The sequence below is a fragment of the Pagrus major genome, chromosome 11, assembly GCF_040436345.1.
Source record: "Pagrus major chromosome 11, Pma_NU_1.0".
In the NCBI taxonomy this organism is placed as follows: Eukaryota; Metazoa; Chordata; class Actinopteri; order Spariformes; family Sparidae; genus Pagrus; species Pagrus major.
In genome coordinates this window covers 30,667,134-30,688,598 of record NC_133225.1, presented here as the reverse complement: position 1 = coordinate 30,688,598, position 21,465 = coordinate 30,667,134, and the positions used below count along the sequence as shown (strand labels likewise).

General features: G+C 39.0%; 2 protein-coding genes across 2 annotated transcripts; one reads left to right on the top strand and one right to left on the bottom strand.

The window, feature by feature from the left end:
• The first annotated feature begins 858 nt into the window (after nt 1-858).
• Nucleotides 859-8,578, top strand: LOC141005121 (GDP-L-fucose synthase-like). The gene is made up of 10 exons (XM_073476883.1): nt 859-1,184; nt 3,328-3,485; nt 3,609-3,723; nt 3,806-3,934; nt 4,024-4,097; nt 4,185-4,318; nt 5,141-5,272; nt 5,354-5,433; nt 5,740-5,839; nt 5,985-8,578. The coding sequence occupies exons 2-10, from the start codon at nt 3,328-3,330 to the stop codon at nt 6,038-6,040; spliced, it is 978 nt and encodes a 325-aa protein (XP_073332984.1). The 5' UTR covers nt 859-1,184; the 3' UTR covers nt 6,041-8,578.
• On the bottom strand, nt 8,519-21,253 carry bmb (brambleberry). Its single transcript, XM_073476882.1, has 13 exons — nt 21,190-21,253; nt 18,116-18,381; nt 16,816-16,944; nt 16,554-16,739; nt 15,172-15,394; nt 12,639-12,755; nt 12,359-12,538; nt 10,624-10,830; nt 10,383-10,533; nt 9,205-9,266; nt 8,975-9,096; nt 8,759-8,880; nt 8,519-8,663 (listed from the first exon to the last, which is right to left on the bottom strand). The coding sequence occupies exons 2-13, from the start codon at nt 18,377-18,379 to the stop codon at nt 8,534-8,536; spliced, it is 1,893 nt and encodes a 630-aa protein (XP_073332983.1). The 5' UTR covers nt 18,380-18,381; nt 21,190-21,253; the 3' UTR covers nt 8,519-8,533.
• Between the last annotated feature and the right edge of the window lie 212 nt (nt 21,254-21,465).

Genomic DNA, 21,465 nt, shown 5'->3' with positions numbered 1-21,465 from the left:
TTCATTCTACCGAGGAGCAACAAGCTGTTGTCATAGGAAAATAAGGTCCCAAGAGCACTGTTTGAAGGTGGCAGGGTCCGCCAAATAAAAATAAAAAGTAAAACAGTATGAAATTGTGTTGTCCTTTAAGGTAAGTTTGTTTATTCAGTCATGGAAACAAAGAGAGTTTGTTCATTTTGTTTGTTTGGGCATAAAAGGTCAATGAAGATTGTAGAGCTGAAGTGCGCAATCTTCTTATTGCGTCAGGGCGATAAGTAAAACGTGGATGCCTCTTTAGCCATCTTTAGGCATATTTATTGAAGCATGCAGTCATGACATTACATGCTCAACCGACTGCTATCCAGTCTCACACTGAAGTGCGGAGAACAGACTGGCACGCTGCTCTGATGTGGAGCGTAATGACGTCACACCGTATAACACGTAACAGAACAATAGTAATGCTACTACCGTATTATAATGAGTAAGGGCGCCATCAAATAACAACAGTCAACAAAGATCTTTCTCTTCTGATTAACATTTCGTCCCCAAAACTACATAGTGCCCCTTTCACATAAATTGAAAAAAGAAGTTGGGAGTGTTGAGGTTGTGTCGTGTCCCTGTCCTGTTTTCTTGCTATGCGGAAGGGGTATTTTTTATTATAAAAAAATATCATATCATATCAAAATACTGTAAGAAAAACAATCATTGAGCGAAACTTAGGAGCGTGTGTTTTGTTCTTCCACTTTTATAATAATTAACGCCTTTTAGAATTTAAGACATTTTGCGTATATTTGAGACGTGAAAACGGAAAAGCTCTTTATTTTGAAGGGAATGACCGGAAGCCGAGTTTTACATTTCATGCCGTCTTCTTTCCTCCTACGTGTTAAGTTACAGCTAACGGCTGAGGACAGCGTTTGTCCGGCTCAGAGTTGTTTCACTGCACTAACGTGTCACTCAGAGGAAAAAGAAACACGGCTATATAATTTACCAGCGGTATCGTTGTCACAGTGTATCGAGCTATATTAATATAACACTCGCTGGGAGGAATTGAATTGAAAGCGGATGCCTGCTAGCTAACATTAACTTTGGCTAATAACGTTACCTGGCTGCAGTTCTGCGGAGACTGGTCACCTGTGATGAGAAGCAGGTAACAACCGTCAGACGAGCCTTGGGACGTTGTTGTTGTACATCAACCGAATAAAGAGGTAAGCTAACCGTTTTACTTTGGCCTGTCTCACATTTATGTAGTCATTCATCTTTTACTCAAGTGAACACAATTTCCAAAACAAGAAATACTAGCAAATAATAAATTGATAAATAATAAGAAGGATTACAATAACATGTTTGCACAGTTTTCTGGAGCCCAGATGATATTATCAGCTGATATTGGGCTTGGGGTATTTGTAATTATTAAATTCCCAGTCAGGTGAACAGTTTCAGTGCACTGGTTTGGGCTGTACAGTAGATACAATATTTATCGTGATATGAGACTATATATCGTCTTATAGTGTGGACATCATTAAGTCGTGGTATGTCTTTTCCTGGATTACTTTACTACAGTAAAGTGATGTCATTTTCTAAACTTACCAGACTGTTCTACAACTAATACTCTAATTCTTGCCTTTACCCAGTCATTATATCGCCATTTGTGATGATTATTGTTCAGGAGTCTCTGTAAAAACTGTCAAATATCCTGCCTCCATTACCAGTGTTGTCACAAGTGTAATATTGAATTACATAAAACCTTTTCTAAGAAATAACTAAATACTGTAAGTACCAACACAGCAGTGCCTGAATGTAGGTTGTGCAAAATGAAATAGGTTGAAAAATGAACAGATGAAACAAGAGTCAGTGCAAAGCTTGGTCATGTAAATTTGCATTACATGCTCAAGTGCTAAAAAGCTGTCTGTGAAAAGAGCAGGCAAACAGTTCCATATGACTAGATTTGGTTACACAGAAAATGTTGAGTGAATTGTCAGAACAATCAAATACAAAAGCACCTTGTCCGTTGCATGTTTGAAGCGCTTTATAACTGTTTTAAATGTGCTACATCAATAAAGCTTCACTTAATAAGATAGCAACAGTAAGTTAGTGTTAGTTATGTACTATTCATTCATCAAGGTAAGAAAATGTCATCTCTATCCACGGACCTGTATTGAACTGCTGAATGATGTAGCATTCTGTGATATTTATCTGTGCCTGAAATACCTGTACCTGCTGCCAGGGATCCAGCAGCACCAAAACCAATGTATCACTGACTTTTCAATGCGTCATTGTCTCTGAGACGTTCCAAAACCTCATTCGACAAAACAATATCCAATGTGAGTTTAGATCCCAAGGAAGTAGAAAAAATGGTAATCATAATTTGGCTAACCAGATCCTTTGCAATATTTATAAATTGAAATTGAAAATAAATAAAAGTAAAGCATTAGAAAAATGAATGATGACAATGGTCTAGTCTAGCATGTGATCCGGCTTTGATGATAAATCTACCAGACTGTGTTGTTGTAATGTCATAACAATCACTCATTTTTATGTAATGAAATATAGCCTGACTAGAGTTGTTAGGATTCCGATACCAGTATCAGAACTGCTGTCAATACTGCCGAAAATGCAGGTATCGGTGAGCACCAGCAACCACATTAAGCATTTGAAGATGCATCAAGCAAAAGCGAACGACGAAACTGCTCTCCCCAAACTTTACGAGACAGTGAGGGGACACATTTCATGTAGGCTGAAAGACGTGCAGGCAGTCAGCTTTATTAATGACATTTGGACCTCCAACGTGTGCCCCATGTCTTTGCTGAGTCTGCACACTGGGTGACACAGTATCGCCACCAAGATTTGCTCTTCACAGTGCGGTGCTGCAAGCAAACAAGTTCTGTGAGTAAGTTTAGGGAATAATTTATTCCTAGATTTATTTAAGTTGCTGTTGCACTACTGTTTTAAACTGTTCTATTTAAAAAGTGGCTGCACTTTAACAGTTTTTAAAGGAATTGTTATTTATTCCTAGTTTTCTTTATTTGTTCTTTTTCAGCTATGACTGACTGTCAAAATAGATGGTAAAAGAATGTTGTACGGCAGTCATTCTCTGCAAGGTTTTACCTGAGCCAGGCCAACAACAATGATAGCAATCATATCACATCCATACAGGGTTAGTTGTATATATTGTATATATTTACTTTTAAAATAAAAGAGATCTTTTTTTTGTTAACACGCACTGGTATTGGATCGGTAACAGGAAGGAAAAAATGGTATCAGAACATCTCTTATACCCTCTAACATGTCCTGTTTTGTTTGGATTATGTTTATTCCTAATGAAGTATTTGTCCGTCTTGCTTTTTCTAGATGAGCTGTCAGGCCAATCACACCGCTCCAATGAGGGTGCTGGTGACAGGAGGGTCCGGCTTGGTTGGCCGGGCCATACAGCGCGTGGTCAATGAGGAGGGGGGAGCCAAGGAAGGGGAAGAATGGATATTCCTCTCGTCCAAAGATGCCAACCTCTTGTGAGAACATCCTTCTTCTAGCTACAACTAATAAGCAAACCTGTTTTGGTAGCAACAGAAACAATTCAGTTCGTGTTTTTCTTGGGTTTTTGAGTGTTTTTTTTTTTTTTTTCCTCTTTTCAGGAACACGGAGGAGACGATGGCAGTGTTTGAAAAACATCGGCCAACCCATGTTATTCATCTGGCTGCTATGGTTGGGGGACTTTTCAAAAACATGAAGTCCAACCTGGACTTTTGGGTATGAGAAGGTTGTTTTTCTGTTATCACTGAAAATAAACTAGCACAGGTGTTATTTTCATATTTGTGTCTGTCCCCTCCAGAGGAACAACATCTACATCAATGATAACGTGCTGAAGGCTGCACATGCAGTTGATGTGGTCAAGGTGGTTTCCTGCCTATCCACCTGCATCTTTCCTGACAAGACCACCTACCCAATCGACGAGACCATGGTAAAAGGCATCAATGTGTTTGCTGTACGCTGGCATGTGTCTGTAAACTTGTGAATGGTGACTAACTTTACTTTGCTTCTTTACACAAGGTCCATAACGGTCCTCCTCATGACTCGAACTTTGGCTATTCCTATGCAAAGAGAATGCTTGATGTGTATAACAGGTTGGAACTCGTCAAACATCTATAGTAAATTCACACTATCATCATCCGAATAAGAATTGTGTGTAAAACTGTGTTTACGTCTCACAGGGCATATTTCGAGCAGCATGAGCGTCCTTACACGTCAGTGATTCCCACAAATGTGTTCGGTCCCCATGACAACTTCAACATTGAGGACGGTCATGTGCTGCCAGGCCTCATACACAAAACTTACATTGCCAAGAGTAAGTCACAGTCTCTTACATAAGATAGTACCGATGCACAGGTATTGTCGTTTCTCCCCTTAAATGATAAGTTCACCCACAAATCAAAATTTAGTTATTTCGATGGAAAGTCAGGTGAAGTTTCATAGTCCACAAAACATTTCTGGAGCTTCACAGCAAAACAGAGTTGCAGCATGCTCCTAAACAACTGAAGTAGCTCAGGACTCGTTTCTCTGGAAGCCCCAAGATCCCAAATTGAAAAGATGTTATTTATACCTTTTTTAAGCCAAAATCAGTGCTATAGCTGCTAAGCACTCTGTCTGAAGTGGGTGCATGAGCGTCAAGGGTGTAAATAACGTCTTTTCAAATCAAATTAGGATCTCGGGGGTTCCACAGACTTGAATTACAGCGGAGGAGCTGTATGGAGCCATTTTATGTTAGGGGGTTTTTTTGTTTGTTGTTTTGTTACCTTTTTAAAACAAGTCCCCATCTGCTTCAGTTGTTTAGGAGAATGCTGCCACGTATTGTTGTGAAGTTCCAGAAAGGTTTTGTTTACCACAAAGCTTTACCTGACTTTCAGCGTTGGGGGTGAGTAGATAATGACTGACATTTCATTTTTTCAGTGTTACTTTTTTCTTTTTTACTTTAAAATATATGTTTTTGTTTCATACATTCTCTTTTAACTGCAGATTTTAATTATTTTGTCATAGACATTTTATTTAGTTGTATTGTTCCCATTTATTTAATCACTGAAAAAGTATTTACTTTGGCTTGGTAAGTTCAGTAGTAGCACTGTTACCAATCCAACATATAAATCGTGTGCTCATTTGTTTCTGTCATTAGAGGAGGGGAAGCCACTGGTGGTCTGGGGCTCCGGCACTCCCAGAAGACAGTTCATTTACTCGCTGGACCTGGCCCGTCTCTTCATCTGGGTCCTGAGAGACTATCAAGAGGTCGATCCGATCATTCTCTCCGGTGAGTTGTCATACACAGCACATCAGTAGTCAAAGCTGAGTTAAGTTTATAGTAATGTCTATGTTGTGTTGGCTGTTTCAGTTGGAGAGGAAGATGAGGTGTCCATCAAAGAGGCTGCTGAAGCAGTAGTGCAAGCACTGGACTTTAAAGGAGAAGTGGTGGTATCCTTTTAATCATGCTAAGCCAGATGAGTGCATGCTTACCATAGAACAGGTTGTTCCAGGTTTACTGTGGTCCATGTTTCAGTTTGTTGTTCTTAAATATAATCTTCACTGTGATGCTACAAATTCTCTACAAATGTATTTTAATAAATTACTTTAATGAGCTCAAAGAACTGGATGTCTGGAAGGTTAAGACTTGCAGTTTTTCTTTTTAAATCTTTTGCACTTCAAAGACTTTTGAAAGAAAGAAATGTTTTGCCCTCATCTGGAGAGTTCCATGCAGTTTCCTTGACCTTTGACCTCTAGTATGATACCAGTAAATCAGACGGCCAGTTCAAAAAGACAGCCAACAATGCAAAGCTGCGCCGCTACCTGCCAGACTTCACCTTCACACCCTTTGACCAAGGTGGGACAGGCTTTTGGTTGTGTTTGTGTGTGTGTGTGCCTGTGGCTGGGAGTAGAAATCTTGAATACTTGATAAAAGGAGAAGACATGTGTATTAACTAAATCTGCTGTTGATCTTCACTGATTCTTCTCAATCTCACTTACAGCTTTGAAGGAAACCTGTGATTGGTTTGTTGCCAACTATGACTCAGCCCGGAAATGAAACCTCTGGCAAACAAGTCGGTATCAAGTGTGTCCATCCATGAAGCCCTTCTATAGGAAGAAAATGATGGTGATGGAGAGGACTGGAAGAAATGAAGGTGGTTCATCTGCACAGGCAGATAAATGACTGAATGAAGTCTGTCTGATTCTGTCACTCCTGTCTGTGCACTCTGTGAGATGGGGCCTGTTCCATAAAGCAAATTCCTCCTAGTTCAGGTTCAGCCACTAACCTGATACCTGGGGAGCATCCCAATTCCATTAAATTGCATTCATGTTTTCCTACATGGATGTTAAGACCTATTTTCCACAATTTTTAACTTGATTGTGAATCAGAAAACAAACTAAAGATAGAACTTGTGGGTGAAACAGTTCAGTTTCATCTGTTTTCTGTCTTCACTCCTGTATGACACTCCAGTGATGTTGTTATGTATGTACCAGATCATTCTGTCAACTGCAGCATCAAATCAATGACTAGTATCCAGGAACAGAGCCTGTCAAGCCTATTAAAAACTTGTGTGTCCTCACTCATCGCTCCTCAGAAATCCTGCATGCTTTATGGAACAAGCCCTGGACTAAACATCACTTTGAATTCAAGTCTGCAACACTGAACTGTATTAAAGGGAAATTCTGGTATTTTTAAACTTGGGCCCTATATTTACATGTTTGGGTGTGTAAATGATTCATACTTCAGAAAAGTTTTGCTTTAATCTTGGAATCCAGGTGTTGGTACAGCTGAATAATTTTAGTAATTGTCTAGTTAGTACAAATCTTTTCTAGCAGATCAACATTATTGAATTACTGTCACTGTTTGTTTGAAGGGTTTGGGATTGGGAATCTTAAACATGGGTTTCATTCTTTTTTCTGCTTTATAAATGAGGCACCTGGTCATTTAAGTGGTTATTTATAAAACCTCTGATTTGGAAATGATCTCATCTCGAACAAGTCTAGACTTGATGCAGTGCAATTTTCCTGCTGGTTATGTCGGGGTACTACAGGTTTATGAACACTGCAGTGGTGACACACACCCAAGTTGCATGTTGGGCTTGTTTATCAACCCATTCTTTAGACTGTATGATACGTGTTGCCTGGCTTCACTGTCCTCTACCATTGCTGTGATCTTGTCATCCAAAAAGTTAGATTTTCTCTTTTGGTCTGTGGCTGTTTCTGACTAAACCCTCATTTGTGCAGACGTTGTCAATTTAAGTTGATTTGTGATTTATATCATATGTGCGTAAATTGCTTAAAGAGGTTATATTATGCTTTTGGGGTTTTTGCCTTTCCTTTATTGTGCTATGTAACATTTTTGTCGATGTAAAAGGTCTGCAAAGTCCACGTCAAAGGGAGTTACTGTCTCCCACAGAAAACACTGCTCCTGCACTGCCTAAACGCCTAGTCAAGAGTCGAGCCTTTACTTCCTTAACTTATGTGCATCACTGTAACGGGCGTTATATAAATATATATATTTATATATGTATTATAAAATATATACACTCCAGTCAGTCAGCAGACATACAGTTGCTACTGTGATGTAGAGAAATTTACATTTAAAGACTGTTACAAAATAATAACTTGCCACTCTGAAACGTCCTGCTCCAGTCTTGGTTGTGAAGGTGTTTCGGTATCAGAATTGGGCTCAAACATGTACAGCTGTACTGCAGCCATGGTTACCAGTTGTAGCTGTGTCATTTTGGATCACACTACCTTGCTTGGCATGACCTGCCCTACTCTGCCTCTGATTGGCTACATCTAGCCTGTTAAGTAATGCACATGTACAACTCTCACCAAAGATATAACAGAGGCATGATGTCTCACTCTGTAGCTAAAACAGAATATTCAAGACAGTGTGAAAAGAGGTGATGCAGAAAAGAGAAAAATGTGTTTTTTGAAAATTAAAGTATGCAAACCTGTTCTACTAGGACCCCCAAATAAAAATATGAACCTGGAAATTAGTATATGACCTCTTTAAGCAAGTTTTTTTATTCTCAGTATCTTTTATGAATCAAACATAAGCACATCGTCGAAAATAAGGAATACATCCGAGAACGTTTTTACAAATGAGGTCCCTGGCTTTGATACTTTATTTAATGAAGAGTAAGATGGTTATGGTATGGGCTGTTTAACTGGTGGCTTGGATGTTTTTTATTCAGTCAAGTGAAATAAATGTTTTGTACCTATAAATTGTCTGAAGTGTCTGTGTGTATGTCACAGTTCTCTGATAACTTCTGGAGAGTTTATTTATCATACGCCAAAGAAAGATGAAGATGCCTTTTGAGACCACTACTACTGCTCTTAAAACATGTGCAGACAGTTTCATAGGTAAAGACATAATTTATTAACTTAAAAACATGACAATAAAAATATATAAAAAGATTTTTACAAAATCTAGCGCTCATATAGTAAACATAACATGCAAGCAAAGCAGGCACAATGACAACAGTTTTTTGCAGAGAACGCGCTGTTAAAGAAAAATAAAACAAAGGGAAAGTTGATGATTTCAGGAGTGAACATAGGAGGAGTGCCCTCCTTCGTGGACTCTGCAGTACTCCTGTCCTGGCACGGCTCTCTTCTTACAGGCCTTCCCCGTTTTCGTGATACCGTTGCACAGCTGACGGCCTGATAGAGAGCTGCCACAGGAAAGATGGAGTGAAAAAGTGTCACATGGGGAAAAAAAGGCCTCATCAAAATGTATTTTTAATGACATGTTTGAGTTTCCCCTGACCTGTTGCTGTATAGTGACGGGGTCGGACTCGCACTTCGTGAGTCGCTCAACAAATCCCGCGAGTTGTTCACTGCATCAAAGACACCACCCAGGTTCATTGGGGGGATGTCATCAACCAGAGCCTGAAAGATGAAGCCACAAAACCTATTAATAATTCAAAAGATACTGAAAATGCATCCTAAGTTCACCATCATATGATACTCTAGATTTGCTCACTGCTGACAGAAGTTGCTGTGGTATGAGCCTGGGAGTCGAGTGATTGGGTGTGCCAATAATCGGCATGAACCTGGACTCTGGCTTCCTGTGAGGGGGAGACACGACTGATACACCAAAGTCACCTGAATACAAAGACATAAGTGAGAAAAAATGAGGTCAATCTAAATCCACTAAGGATTTGAATAATCGGAAATACTTCTCAGATATCTATAGTTGTACATATTTCAAACCTGTTATGAAGCTGTCCTGATTCAACAGGTCGACCTGCTCCAGGAAACCGTTCTTTTCCTCTCTGAGGACAAAAAGGATAGGACCAACGACATCAAATAAAACAACTACAACAGAATTAGGAGCACTTATCTTCCACGATGCTGCTCAATTGTTGAAATGTGTTTTAATAAGAGAGGTAAAGTCATGCTCCTCCATTATTTTGGAAAGAATATGTATGGTGAAGAGCGAGAGAAATAATTCTTTGATCCTGTTTGAATTTTTAAACTCGAGACAACTGCAGTTTGTCATAAAACTGATCAAGTATAAGACTGAAAATACATCATTAGAGAGACTACACATCCAACAGGTGTGTTAGTAACATCACCTCATTTAACACTCACACATAACTGAAAGTTTGTAGAGCCAGTCCAAAATATTAGCTGGCTCACAGAACTGACTTACTCTTTTTATATAACTGCAGCTGTCAGTAGAACCAGACTTATTGTGATTTTCACCTTTTCTTGATACTTTTGCTGTGCTGAGTTGACGGCCATATGTTGATGTGGTGACATTACACAAAACTAAATGGTATTTTACTGTCTATATAACAAACTGCCACTTTCATGACTTGTTTAAATTATCTATTAAAATTGACAAACATTTGTATAAGTCATGGCACAATTCAAACAGGATTAAAAACACATTTTTGGACTCTTGGTTAGACAAAACACGCATTTTGAAGATGTTAGGTTGGGTTTTGGAAATGTATACTGGGCATTTTTTTAAAAAGGGACAGTTCACCACAAAATCCAAAAACACATTATTCCTCTAACCTGCAGAATAATTTATATAATTAGATTGTTTTGGTGTCAGTGACAGAGTTTTGGAGATATCTGCTGTAGAGATGTCTGCCTCCTCTCTGATTAAATGGAACTAGATGGTACTCACATTTGGAAAAACTCAACAGCAATGTCTCTTTACAGAAATTATGACCCGGTTACTCAAGATCATCCACACACCTTGTTGTAGGAAGTTTCATGTAGGAACTATTTTCTTTCTATGGAAATTCATCCTTCCTACCGAATCACACGCAGAAAGAAGCATGCATCTACTCGTGGATGAGAGAGGCTCATGAAAAACATTTGTTGCAGCCCTACTCTGCAGCGTAGATGGTAAATAATGAACTCTGCAGACTCACTTCTGCGGTGTAGAGGATGGTGGGTAGGAGTGACAGGATGAAACTGGCGGCTTCTGTGGCTCCACAATTTCACATGGGGCCAGAGGCAGCGGGGCAGCGGGCATTCCTCTGTGTTTTAAGTAGGCCCACAACTGATTCACAAACCAGTGACCTGCAGATATACATAAATAAAATAGCATTATGACAAATGTAAGAGAATACTGAAGTATTTGTCTTGTAAGCAGCTTTAAGCAGTTTGCACCCAGAGAGACAGCGAGCAGCAGCAGGCTGAGGCCGGTGAGATCCAGTGCTGGCTGCTGGTTGACCTCAGCCACAGCATTAAGAGGCACAGTGAGCAGCAGCACGGCTCGAGAGAAACCTGGACAACGCAGGAACGTCAGCAGGACGGCACACAGCACGAAGTAACCTGTGTGTGCAACACACGTCCACATGGCTGCCAGGCTCAAACCTGGAATCACAAGAAGCACAAAGGACACAGTTATCAGTACATGAAAAAAAATGTTAAATGCACATTATGTCACTATGGGTCTCTAAATCAAAACAAAACAAAATATTTAAATTGCATGGAATCAAGGGAGATCCTTCTTCATTGTTAAACAACCATCGATTTCTATTGAAGTCATGTGTGGTTGCATTGGCCGACTTCCTTCTTCAGTTCCGACTGGAAGTTTTAGCAACAGGCGACCAAACAAAACTCACCGTTACCTTGAACAAAATATTGATTTCTGAGTTTGAACATTGTAGGAAACGTTTGGAATAGTCTAAAGTACACAACTTGACAAAACATATAACAAAAGGTCTAGTCGAGTTAAGACATTCTTAATGCAGAAATGTAACATATTATGTCCTTTAGTAGCAAGGCAGCCCGTCTCATTTTTATCTGAAGTGTTACATTGTATGTCAGGTTTCACGTCACGAATGCGCCGAAAACAGTTGTAACAGAAGAGAAAACAACAATCGAGCCATTGTAAAAGAAGCGTCTGTAAAACGGTGAAAAATTCTTTTGAGCATCACAACCCCCGCGAAATGACTCATTTCACTATCATAATTTCAGCCATTTAGAAAGTCTAGAAGAGCTGCACGATTAAATTATTTTATCCCTCTTCAAGTTATAGCCTGCTCGGTCGGCGATGCAGGTATTTTCATAGCCGGGAAGCCAAGCTTTTTTGAACCTCCAACACTGTGTCCAGTAATAAAACTTCCTTAATAGACTGCATCCCAAATTCCTTCCTTATTTACGAGCTAGCACCAGATGTTGACACGGGTCTTATGTTTAGATCAAAGCCGAGCTGGGTTTGCACACAAAAGCCTGATCTTAGTGGGTATAAGTGGGATTTTTGAGCGGTGGGAAAGGGGTATCAAATTGAAGAGGGCGTCCTGCACATCTCTAAAATTACTCTATTTTAGTAACATTACAAAGCATGAGTTTGAGGGAGAGGGTGGGAGGGACTAGGGGGAGAGAGAGAGGGCCTTAATGTTCAGTTCAACAGTTCTGATAAAGTTAATACCAAAGATTGTTCAATTTCGACAGTGTTACATTTAAAACATGAATATAGATGACTATGCTGGACCTGTCTAGCTTTCACCAACAAAAAGTAATCCCTTTTTTTTCCTGAAACTGATTCCATCGTCCGATGACTTTATTCAACTGATCGAGAGAATAGTCCGTGAAATGTAATTTTGAAAATGAGTGGAAAATAAGCCCATGATCATTTCTCAAATTGCTTGTTTTTGTCCAACCAACAGTCCAAAACTCAAAGATAGTTTATTTTATGGGACATTTGAGATGCTGGGAACTGAGATATCAGACATTTTTACTTATGAAAATTTGAATAATGATTTTCTTTTTTCATTTTCTGTTGATCAACTGATAATTTCAGCTCTAGATTGGAAAACATGTGGATTTGCACTGTAGACACTGAATTCTTATCAATCTGGACAAACGTGGTCACTGCACTGTGGGTTTCATGTCTCACCTGCCCAGCCCAGGTAGCCCTGGATCATGTGAAGCTTTTCCTCGATCCGGCTCTGCATGTTATCAAGGTAGTGTAGCGTCAGTCCCAGCGTGCTGTTCATGCGCTCCAGTTTGTTCATCAGGTCTGTGTAGTACTGAGACGTCTGGTCCTGGTACTGCAGGAACTCCAACATACTGTGGTCTGATCAGCCACAGGGAAACAAAATACAGAAATCAAAGACAAAACAGTTTTTAAACAACACGTTTGTAATTCATTTGGGTTTGTGACATGTTTTGATTACCAATCTTTTGGTAGATGTCTTGGGCTTGGTGTCGGACGTCTGCGAGGTCTTTAACAATCCCCTTGTGGCTGTCCTGCATCTCCGAGCCTTGGATCTGTAGGTTTTCACTCACATTCTCTAAAAAGAAAAAAAAAAAGAAAAAAAGGACAGATTGTAAATATCATTTCATATTCATACAAGATGGAGGAACATTAGCTAGGTTATTAAAGTTTACTTTTGTTTTTAATTTGTGTTGTTAGATTCTGTTTAGATTCACTTTCTTTCCAGAACGGGTTTACTTATTTCAGATACAGTTTTTGATATGGATTTTATTCTTTTCACTATTAGTTTTAGTTTAGATGTTTATTATAATATGGGAGGTATTTGTCAGGGGCAAGATTGAAAAAGTGCAGTATAGGTATTAGTAAGTTACTAAATAACTTTATTCATATAACACCTTTCTAAACCCAGCTTACAAAGTGTTTTTCATCAGCAACAATAGAAAATAATGTAAAAGAGAAATCACAAATACCAAGTGCGAAGCATATTCAATACAAAAAAAGTAAACGTATGTGCAAAGACTCAAAGCATATAGGTCAAGCCTCATTTGAAATGTTTGAAGCAGTGAAGAGACTCGGGTGATCTGAGGAAAAAGAAAGCAGGCTGAGTGAAACCTGTTAGACCTGCTTTCTGAAACATTATCTATAGGGCCTCTTTGTGTCGCTCATCTCTAAACATTCCATGAAGCTGCTAATTTACTGTTGGGCTAAATAATGTATTTGGCTGGTTTTACTTTGACTGTTCAGGGCTCCATTATGCTCCATATGTTTAGATTAATTATTATGTTGTATCTCTGTGGGGACCCAATATTGTACTTGAAAAACATGTACAATATGTCTGTTCCACTGTGACATCACAGTTGGTTATGATTGTCACAATGGAAAAAAAACAGTACAACTGTGATGTCACAGTGGAACAAACACAACCAGCTGTGATGTCACATTGGATTAAACAGTACAACTTTGATGTCAGGGGAACAATCACATCCAACTGTGATGTCACAGTGGAACAATCACATCCAACTGTGATGTCACAGTGGAACAATCACAACCAAGCACGAGCTTGTGTTGAGGGTGAAAATAAAGTCTTTTAAAGTTCTCATTATTGGGTGAACCTATATGCACTGTGAGGAAAGAAGAGTAATTAAGTCCAATAAAAGTTCCTAATTTCTGATGAAAATAAATGTTTTATGTATCTGAATTTGGGGATGTTGAGATAAGAAGATGTGATATTAATTTTAAAAAGTGTTATTGCTTATTGCTTGCTTTTATTGTCTCATCTGTAAGCTCATAGAATCTACAAGAGTTAAAGCTTCAAATTTAAACATCGTACATATAGCATTTTTGAACATGTGCCATTCTCTCATCACCTTGTCCATTCATGAAAAAAAAGTACTTGGCACATACATATATATGTCACTGTGTTTGTTTTGTGGATTTAGTTAAGACTTACATGGGAAGAGGGATTGTGCTGGACTTTTTTCAAACTGCATATTCTTAGCTAAGAGCTATCCTTCACTTAACCTGTTGACAGACACATACATACAGTTAACCCAGGCTTAATCTAAAGCCCAGGGCTTAACGATTCACATTGCACTTCTTTTAATGTCTGTTAGCATATGTGACTAATGCTTACATTATAGAATGAGGTGAGACTACTCTGTTTACTTTAACCTGTTGGACACAAGCAGCTTTAATTCCTGTGTTGAGTTGATTTTCAAGGTGTAATGCCACAAACTCAGGGTGAAAGTCTGGGTTGGCACACTTTCAAATGTGCCAGGACTGTCAAAGCTCACTTGGCCTGAGGCAAATAAGGTTCTAATACCCCTTTGCAACTGGTCAAAAATCCCACTTAAACTGGCTAAAATCAGGCTTTTGTGTGCAATGGGAATGTGTACACTCTGCATTTACACCCGGGTCAATTGACTCTGCAGTAGACACAGGTTTTAATCACCTTGGCTCGGTTTGATCTAAACATAAGACCTGGGTAACCATGGACCTATAACTACAACAAAACTGTGAAGCTCCAGAAATCTTTTGTGGACTACAAAACTTCACCTGACTTTCCATCAACATGATAATGATTGAAATTTCATTTTTGGTGAAACTTTAAATACTCCCCATTCAGGAGGTGGATTCAAAATTGGTCTGGCACTACTTTAGCGCAACATACTGTTCTCAAGATTCCTTCACACTTTCAAACTCTGATGCGATGTTCCAGACGAAATCAGAGGGCGGCATTTTATTGTTGACATTTCAAACTTCCAACAACCAAAGCGTTCCAGGTGCACGATGCCAAAAGTTAACGTGGCTGTATGTAAATGTTCCATTCACTAGCCTCAGGCCGATACTGTAGTCTATAAATGGATAAATAAATAAAGTAGGAGGAGGGCACACATTTTCAACTTCTGAGGTGCAGCATTTTTGTTCAGCGATGCAAAACACAACTGCTGGCTGTCAACATGTGAAATGCAAGAACACATGCGAGCTCTCACCCATTCTCTGTGTGATGCCCTTGATGAGCTGAGCCACCAGTTCCTGTCCAGAGGCGATGAGCGCTTTCTCCTGGTTCAGACGCTGCAGGTTGTCCCTCAGTGAACTCTCCATCTGCCCCTGGCCTTCGTACAGTTTTCCCTGTTGGGCCTGCAGAGCATTGTGACCGTCCAGCAGCTTGTCCAAGGAGGTTGCAGTCAGTTCCCTCAGCTCCAGCTGGCCCTCCTGTTAGAAAACACAACTTGATCTTTTACTCCATACTGTACACATGAAGGTAAAAAAGGTAGAAGAAAACTAAGGCTGCACAAATTCATCAAAAATAATCATATTGCGATTGTTTTGACTGATACTGGCATATGATTCCGGATTAGTGAAAATGATCATTTTAGGGATGCACAATACACATTTTTCTCAGTCAATACTGATAATTACCTGCTTCTCATGGCCGATACCGGTAAGATCAGTTCTCTGATAACCTGCCTAACAAGTAATTTTTCTCCTGAAAAAAATATTTTTCCCCCTTGGCTTCAAATGTGGAAAAAAAAAAAAATCTCCTGAATTTTTTCCTCATGTTTTCACAGATGTAAAAATTATGGAACTTAAAAAGATTATCCTGGTAATCTCTTTTCCCCCACTACTTCAAGTCATAAACACAGGAGAAAAAACTATTTAGATCAGAATTAGAAAATAGATTACTAGAAAATAAAGTTTCCTCACTTGCACCTCAGGGCTTCTGTAAAATTGCTCAGGGCTTTTCTGAATTTCATTTGTCGTTTTCTGTGGTTGTATGTGGGATACAATTATATATTACATAAATCCTTTGTGTAGGTGAATGTGTGACACAACAGCTCTGTCAGGTTAACCCAGGCTGGCACCCAAAAGATTTAATATTCCATATCTCTAATCAGATTTGTTGTGTTACTTTTTTCCCCCTCACCCTGACATCATGAGCACAACGAGCTGCACTTCTTCCTCTCTTTGTTCCTCTTCTTGTAAATGCTGCCCTAATCAATAAAAGCAATTTGGCCTCATATTATCGGCTAGCCTTTCACTGACGCTGATAATATAAATTTCCCAATATTGCATCCATAATTCATCGGTCTGATATATATCGTGCATCCCTAATTAAAATTATGATGATGTGACATTTGTTTGGGTTCTGTAACAAACAAACAAACAAACAAACATGTTTTGTTACATCTGGAGATCAAGACTTGTAGTCCAGGACATCTCTGCAGCTCTAACGAACTTCATTATAATGCTGATTTGTCCCAAAAAAAAATGTCCACTTTCTGCAATTTGGATATTACACTTGGCCATATTGTGTTTTTTAAAATATATTTTTTAAATTTATTGCTCAGATCTGAAGATAACAGAACTCTACCTTTAGGTCCTTCATTGCATCCAGTTGGCTCGTGGCTGTTGAGATGAGAGCGTTGACGGTGTGCTCGGCTCGGCGTCTGAAGAGCTGCTGGCGAGTTGCGTAGCAGACAGAGCGCGCTCTGTTGCTCACTATGTGGTAGGCATTCCACGTGTCTGGGTCCATGCCTGCTGTGCACTCTTTTATTGTCTGAAACAGTAAAATTAGATTAAAAGGAGCTCCATAGAGACAAAAAAAAATATTACTTTTATCATGTTATATTCACCATTTCCTCTGTACAAGGGTAGATCGGGCGGCCCTCACTCTCTGATTGGCAGTTGAACAGAACGACTCCAAGTTTTGCGAGCTGCTCCTCTGAGAGGCTGCCACAGCTCGCCTTCAGCCGGGCAACCACCTACAATAGAGCACAGTGCTTTACTTATTTATTTATTCTTAATTATTTTTTAGGCCTTTGTCTGGCTTTATTGATAGGACAGCTTCAGAGATGACAGGAAAGGGGATGAGAGAGGGGGTGACACACAGCAAAGGGCCCCAGGCCGGGACTCGAACCCGTGTCTGCTGCAGCGAGGGCAAAGCCTCCGCACATGGGACACCCGCTCCACCAACCGAGCTAATGGGTGCCCGACAATGCTTTATTGAAGGGTTAAAGACACACCAGTGGGACTGTACCGATGTTACTGTGACAGTATTATAGTGAACAAAGTTCGTCCAAACCGATGAATATATCTGAAGCTAGAAGAGGTGTGACAGAAGTGTTTCTCAACTTTTTCAAGACTTAAGTCTCAAAATATTTCATGACATGTCTCAAGTGGTCATGTGATTTCAAGTTTACCCATGGACGTATGAAGTAGGGGTGCTGAGGGGGCTGCAGCACCCCATATAACGAGGCATTATACAAACCATCAATGATTTATAAATCTAAAATTAAAAAAAGTGTAATGCACATGATCTAAAAACTCATGAAGCCGAATGTAGCTCTACAATTCTGTGGTTTATCAATCAAGTGTATGAACTACACTGCAGACTGGAGTCCGTGTTACCACTGACAAACAGGCAGAGGCCTGAATAGTTGAGAATTTTTCAGAGACGGCATTTCATAAAGTTTATAAAGCTTCTCCTTAATCAACAACTCACAAAGTTAAGTGTTTATATAAAGGCAGTCTGGGGGATTTCTTTCCCCCTTCATCTCCTTGCTGTTGTTGACAGTTGCTGCAGCATGAATAACATCTGATGTTCAAGTTCACTGTCTGCTGTGATGAAAACTGTTCTCAAACTGTTAATAACTATTAGATACCTTTTCCTGTCTTTGTTTTCCTTTGTAAATATAATCTTTTTGGGTTTTGGACTGTTGGTTTGTATAAAATGTGATGACCTTTTATTCTATTTTCTGACATTTTGGAGCAGATCGAGCAGACAAGGATATAATTGTCGTTTGCAGCTTTACACATAATCATAAAAATAACTCAATTCTTGATTTGACCCCGTTTGCTTAAGTGACCTGAGTGAATTGTGAGTCAAAATGTGAAAAGACCTAAATATCAAGGACCACAGACGCTCAGTTTCACCTTATAATTGCAGCTGTCTAATGGGCTGATCTCCATATTTTTTGCCTCAGCTAAAAACTTCTCATCCGCAGTAGCCATCTCAAACTGAGCATCCCTTGCTAGAAGTGCTGGGACTTCAGCTGCTGCAGGTGGAGGTGGTGCAGCTGCTGCCGGAGGTGTCTCTGTCTGCCTCAGCCACTCAAACAGCCCGTTGACTGCAGGACACTGACAGGCCAGCACACTGATCAGCAGGAAACACAGGTGGTGGATCAGCAGATGGCCCATGTCTGGAACAGAATACAATGAAGCTGCAGAATGAGTTCATTCAGCATTCTTGTCACTTAAATCTTTGTTGGCAGGAGATCTGCATCATTATCATTACTACTACTACTACTAATAATAATAATAATAATAATAATAATAAACTCAGGAAAACATTCATATTTTCCCAGACATTCTTACAATTGTGTTCAGCCTGTTTTTCCATTCAGAAGATTTACGAAATAAAAACTTGCACCTGGTCCTGTGTTTTTAGAGCCATTTTAATTTTTATTTAGCTTTTTTACTTACTATTGCTAGTATCTTAACCAAATATATGTTGCTCTTTATTACTGAGAGAAATAACAGAGCCATTAAGTGCCACACAACTTTAGAGTACTCAGTGGTGGAATGTAACTAAGTACATTTATTCAAGTGCTGTACACAAGTACAATGTATATCATTCATCACGGTTCTTACACTTGATACTTTTTACCTACTTACTTGATTTTATATTTTGTGTGTTTGAGTCATCTGCAAATCAATTTGCTGTGTACTGGTGTTTTTATTTGTATGACCACTGAGGAGTTGCACTGCAATTTCATTGTATATTGTACACTTTTATTTTAGATTGCACTTTTATTTTTAGATTGCAAGTTCTTTTATTGGCAATCAAATTAATAAATAAATAAATAAATAAATTAATTAATTAATTAATTAATTAATAGTCTGACCAGTCTAGTCAGTCAACCCATAGTACACAGTATATACATACACATATGACTTACTTTTACTTGCACTTTTGGTACTTTAGTACACTTAATATCAGATATTCTAACAGGTTTACTGAATGACTTTTCATCAGGGTGACTTTCACTTTTACCAAAGAGAACCATACTACTTCCAAATACTGTTACTTTCTTACTTTCCAAAAAATATGTCAGTTCTTAAATGATCCACACTCTGTACATCAAATCTGACATCACTAGTATGGAACTGCTTACCTTTACCTTAGATGTAACAAAGATATGAATCAGATTATATGACATGGGAAATTCCCTTTATAACATCGCCCTGACATGGTGGATGTGAGGTGGTGCATCGTCCACATATCTTACTAATCACTATCTAAATTCCTAAGATGAAGATCTGTTTTAAACTGAGTAGGATATAGCTATAGACAGAGGGAGTAAGACAGACAACAAATAAGTGTGAGTACTGAAAGTGAATAAAGTTTGATTTATTTGACATTATAAAGAAGTCTGTTGTCTTGAACTGGACAGGACAGTTAATGTGGGCTTGACAAAGTGTGCAATAAGTTATAATTTATAATTAAGCCCATCTGTGTATACTGAGTGAAATGCCAGGATGTACACTGAAGAGGCCTTTTTCACAAGACATCCTAGTGCCAAGTATTAAAAAGTCTAATGTGATTATTGTCCTCATCTTTCTTTAAGGTCCAATTGTGATTTTAAGTGCAATAATTTGTTTAACATTTGTGTTGTGAACCCATAGCGTGATTTGGAACGCCAAACTGTGTCTCGACTTAATGACTACTATAATTAATTCTAACCAACTTCAGAGAATGATAAAAGCATGTCGATATGATCTGTGTCTGTCAACTATGTTTAATCACAGGTAGCCTACTGTCATCAGTTTAAATGCTTGTTTAATACTCTGTTTTACCATTTTTATATATCTTAAATAATCTTCAATTGTGCCAGCTGCCTGTTTACCCCCAAATTCTCTTTGCTCGTTGAAGCCTGATGGACTGGAAATAGTATTGTTAATTGTTTCTATCATTGTTAATTTTTGCTCATTGTTTTTTTGGATGTGTGCTTGTGCAATATATATATTTAATTTGCCCCTAGAGTCATCCTTGTGCCTTGCCTTTTTCTAACCTTCAAAATATCTGGTTGAGATCTAGTCAAGTTAATTTTATTTATATCACATCAAGTCATACTTTAGAGTGAGTGATGATAATTAACTAATTCTGCTAATTATACAAATTGCAAGTCTTGGCAACCAAGGTGAATTGCAAGTATTATTTGGATGGAATAAGTCTTTAAAACCATAAGTACTTGGAAGGAAGTAGTATTTGGGTGGAATCAGCCTTCAAAACTATAACAAAAAGTAGGGTTCTGAAACTGCGGTCCTGACACTGCCGCCTCTGGTGCTGCAGGAACGGATCGGGGGGTTTAAACCAGCAAGTGAGTGTGCAATATCCAGGCTGTCGCTAGATGGCGACAACAAAAGCCTATATTATTGAATTAATGTTTTTAAAATATACATACAGCCTTCTAAATCTGTCTTATATGAATGTATGGTGTCCTGTGAGCACATGCGGGATGGACATTACTGTATGCATGACACAATAATAACAACTTGTATTCATTTATCATTCATATGAATGAAAACCAGTGAGAGGCTTTGCCCAGGCATGTCTGCTCTGCTGCACAGCACATGCACTAAGTACCTACTACTGTGGACAACCACATCATCATTTATACACTTAAAATAAAACGTTTTGCTTCATAATTTTATTTGATTTTTTACTTTAGACGCAGCAATAGTTGATGAACGGGGGGTAAAAACTCACAATTTAAAATCTACCTGGCGGGTTATTTAAACCTATTTTCCGTCTGTTTTAAGCACTGAGAAGCAAAATGCACATGCCTTCTTCAGAGTGCAAAAAAAACCCAACAATGATATAAGAGAACACATTTAAAACTTCAACGCACTCAAAACACCAATTTCTTGCAGCAATATATGCGAGTAAAATAATACATAATAACTCGGGGTTAAACTCTACACGTAACTATTTTTAAATCATGTACCTGTTGTTAAATCCTGCAGGAGAGTCCTCGGCTCCCTCACACAGCTGATTGGAATGACAGTTGATTTTCTGCCCACCACCTCTCCGCCCTATACGACGAGGACGCAGCCAATGGTATTACTCGCATTTTTGGGGCCGGACGCGTGGTGTGTTTGATTTCCATCACGGCTGTAGCGGAATGTACCTATGCGGAGTCTTGTTTGGAATGTGTAGCTGATGTTAGAGAGGGTGCCGCCCACCTGGCGCAGCCACAGAGGAGTAAAAACAAACGCACCGA

Bases quoted from the DNA above. Each gene is read 5' to 3' on its own strand.
- bmb (XM_073476882.1), bottom strand. From the start codon at position 18,379: ATGGGCCATCTGCTGATCCACCACCTGTGTTTCCTGCTGATCAGTGTG. The intron at 16,945-18,115 runs GTGAAACTGAGC...GCTCTATTGTAG, and splicing joins TAGACAGCTGCAATTATAAG to GTGGTTGCCCGGCTGAAGGC. The intron at 9,097-9,204 runs GTTTGAAATATG...CTTTGTATTCAG, and splicing joins TCAGGACAGCTTCATAACAG to GTGACTTTGGTGTATCAGTC.
- LOC141005121 (XM_073476883.1), top strand. From the start codon at position 3,328: ATGAGCTGTCAGGCCAATCACACCGCTCCAATGAGGGTGCTGGTGACA. The intron at 3,724-3,805 runs GTATGAGAAGGT...TGTCCCCTCCAG, and splicing joins AGTCCAACCTGGACTTTTGG to AGGAACAACATCTACATCAA. The intron at 3,935-4,023 runs GTAAAAGGCATC...TCTTTACACAAG, and splicing joins ACCCAATCGACGAGACCATG to GTCCATAACGGTCCTCCTCA.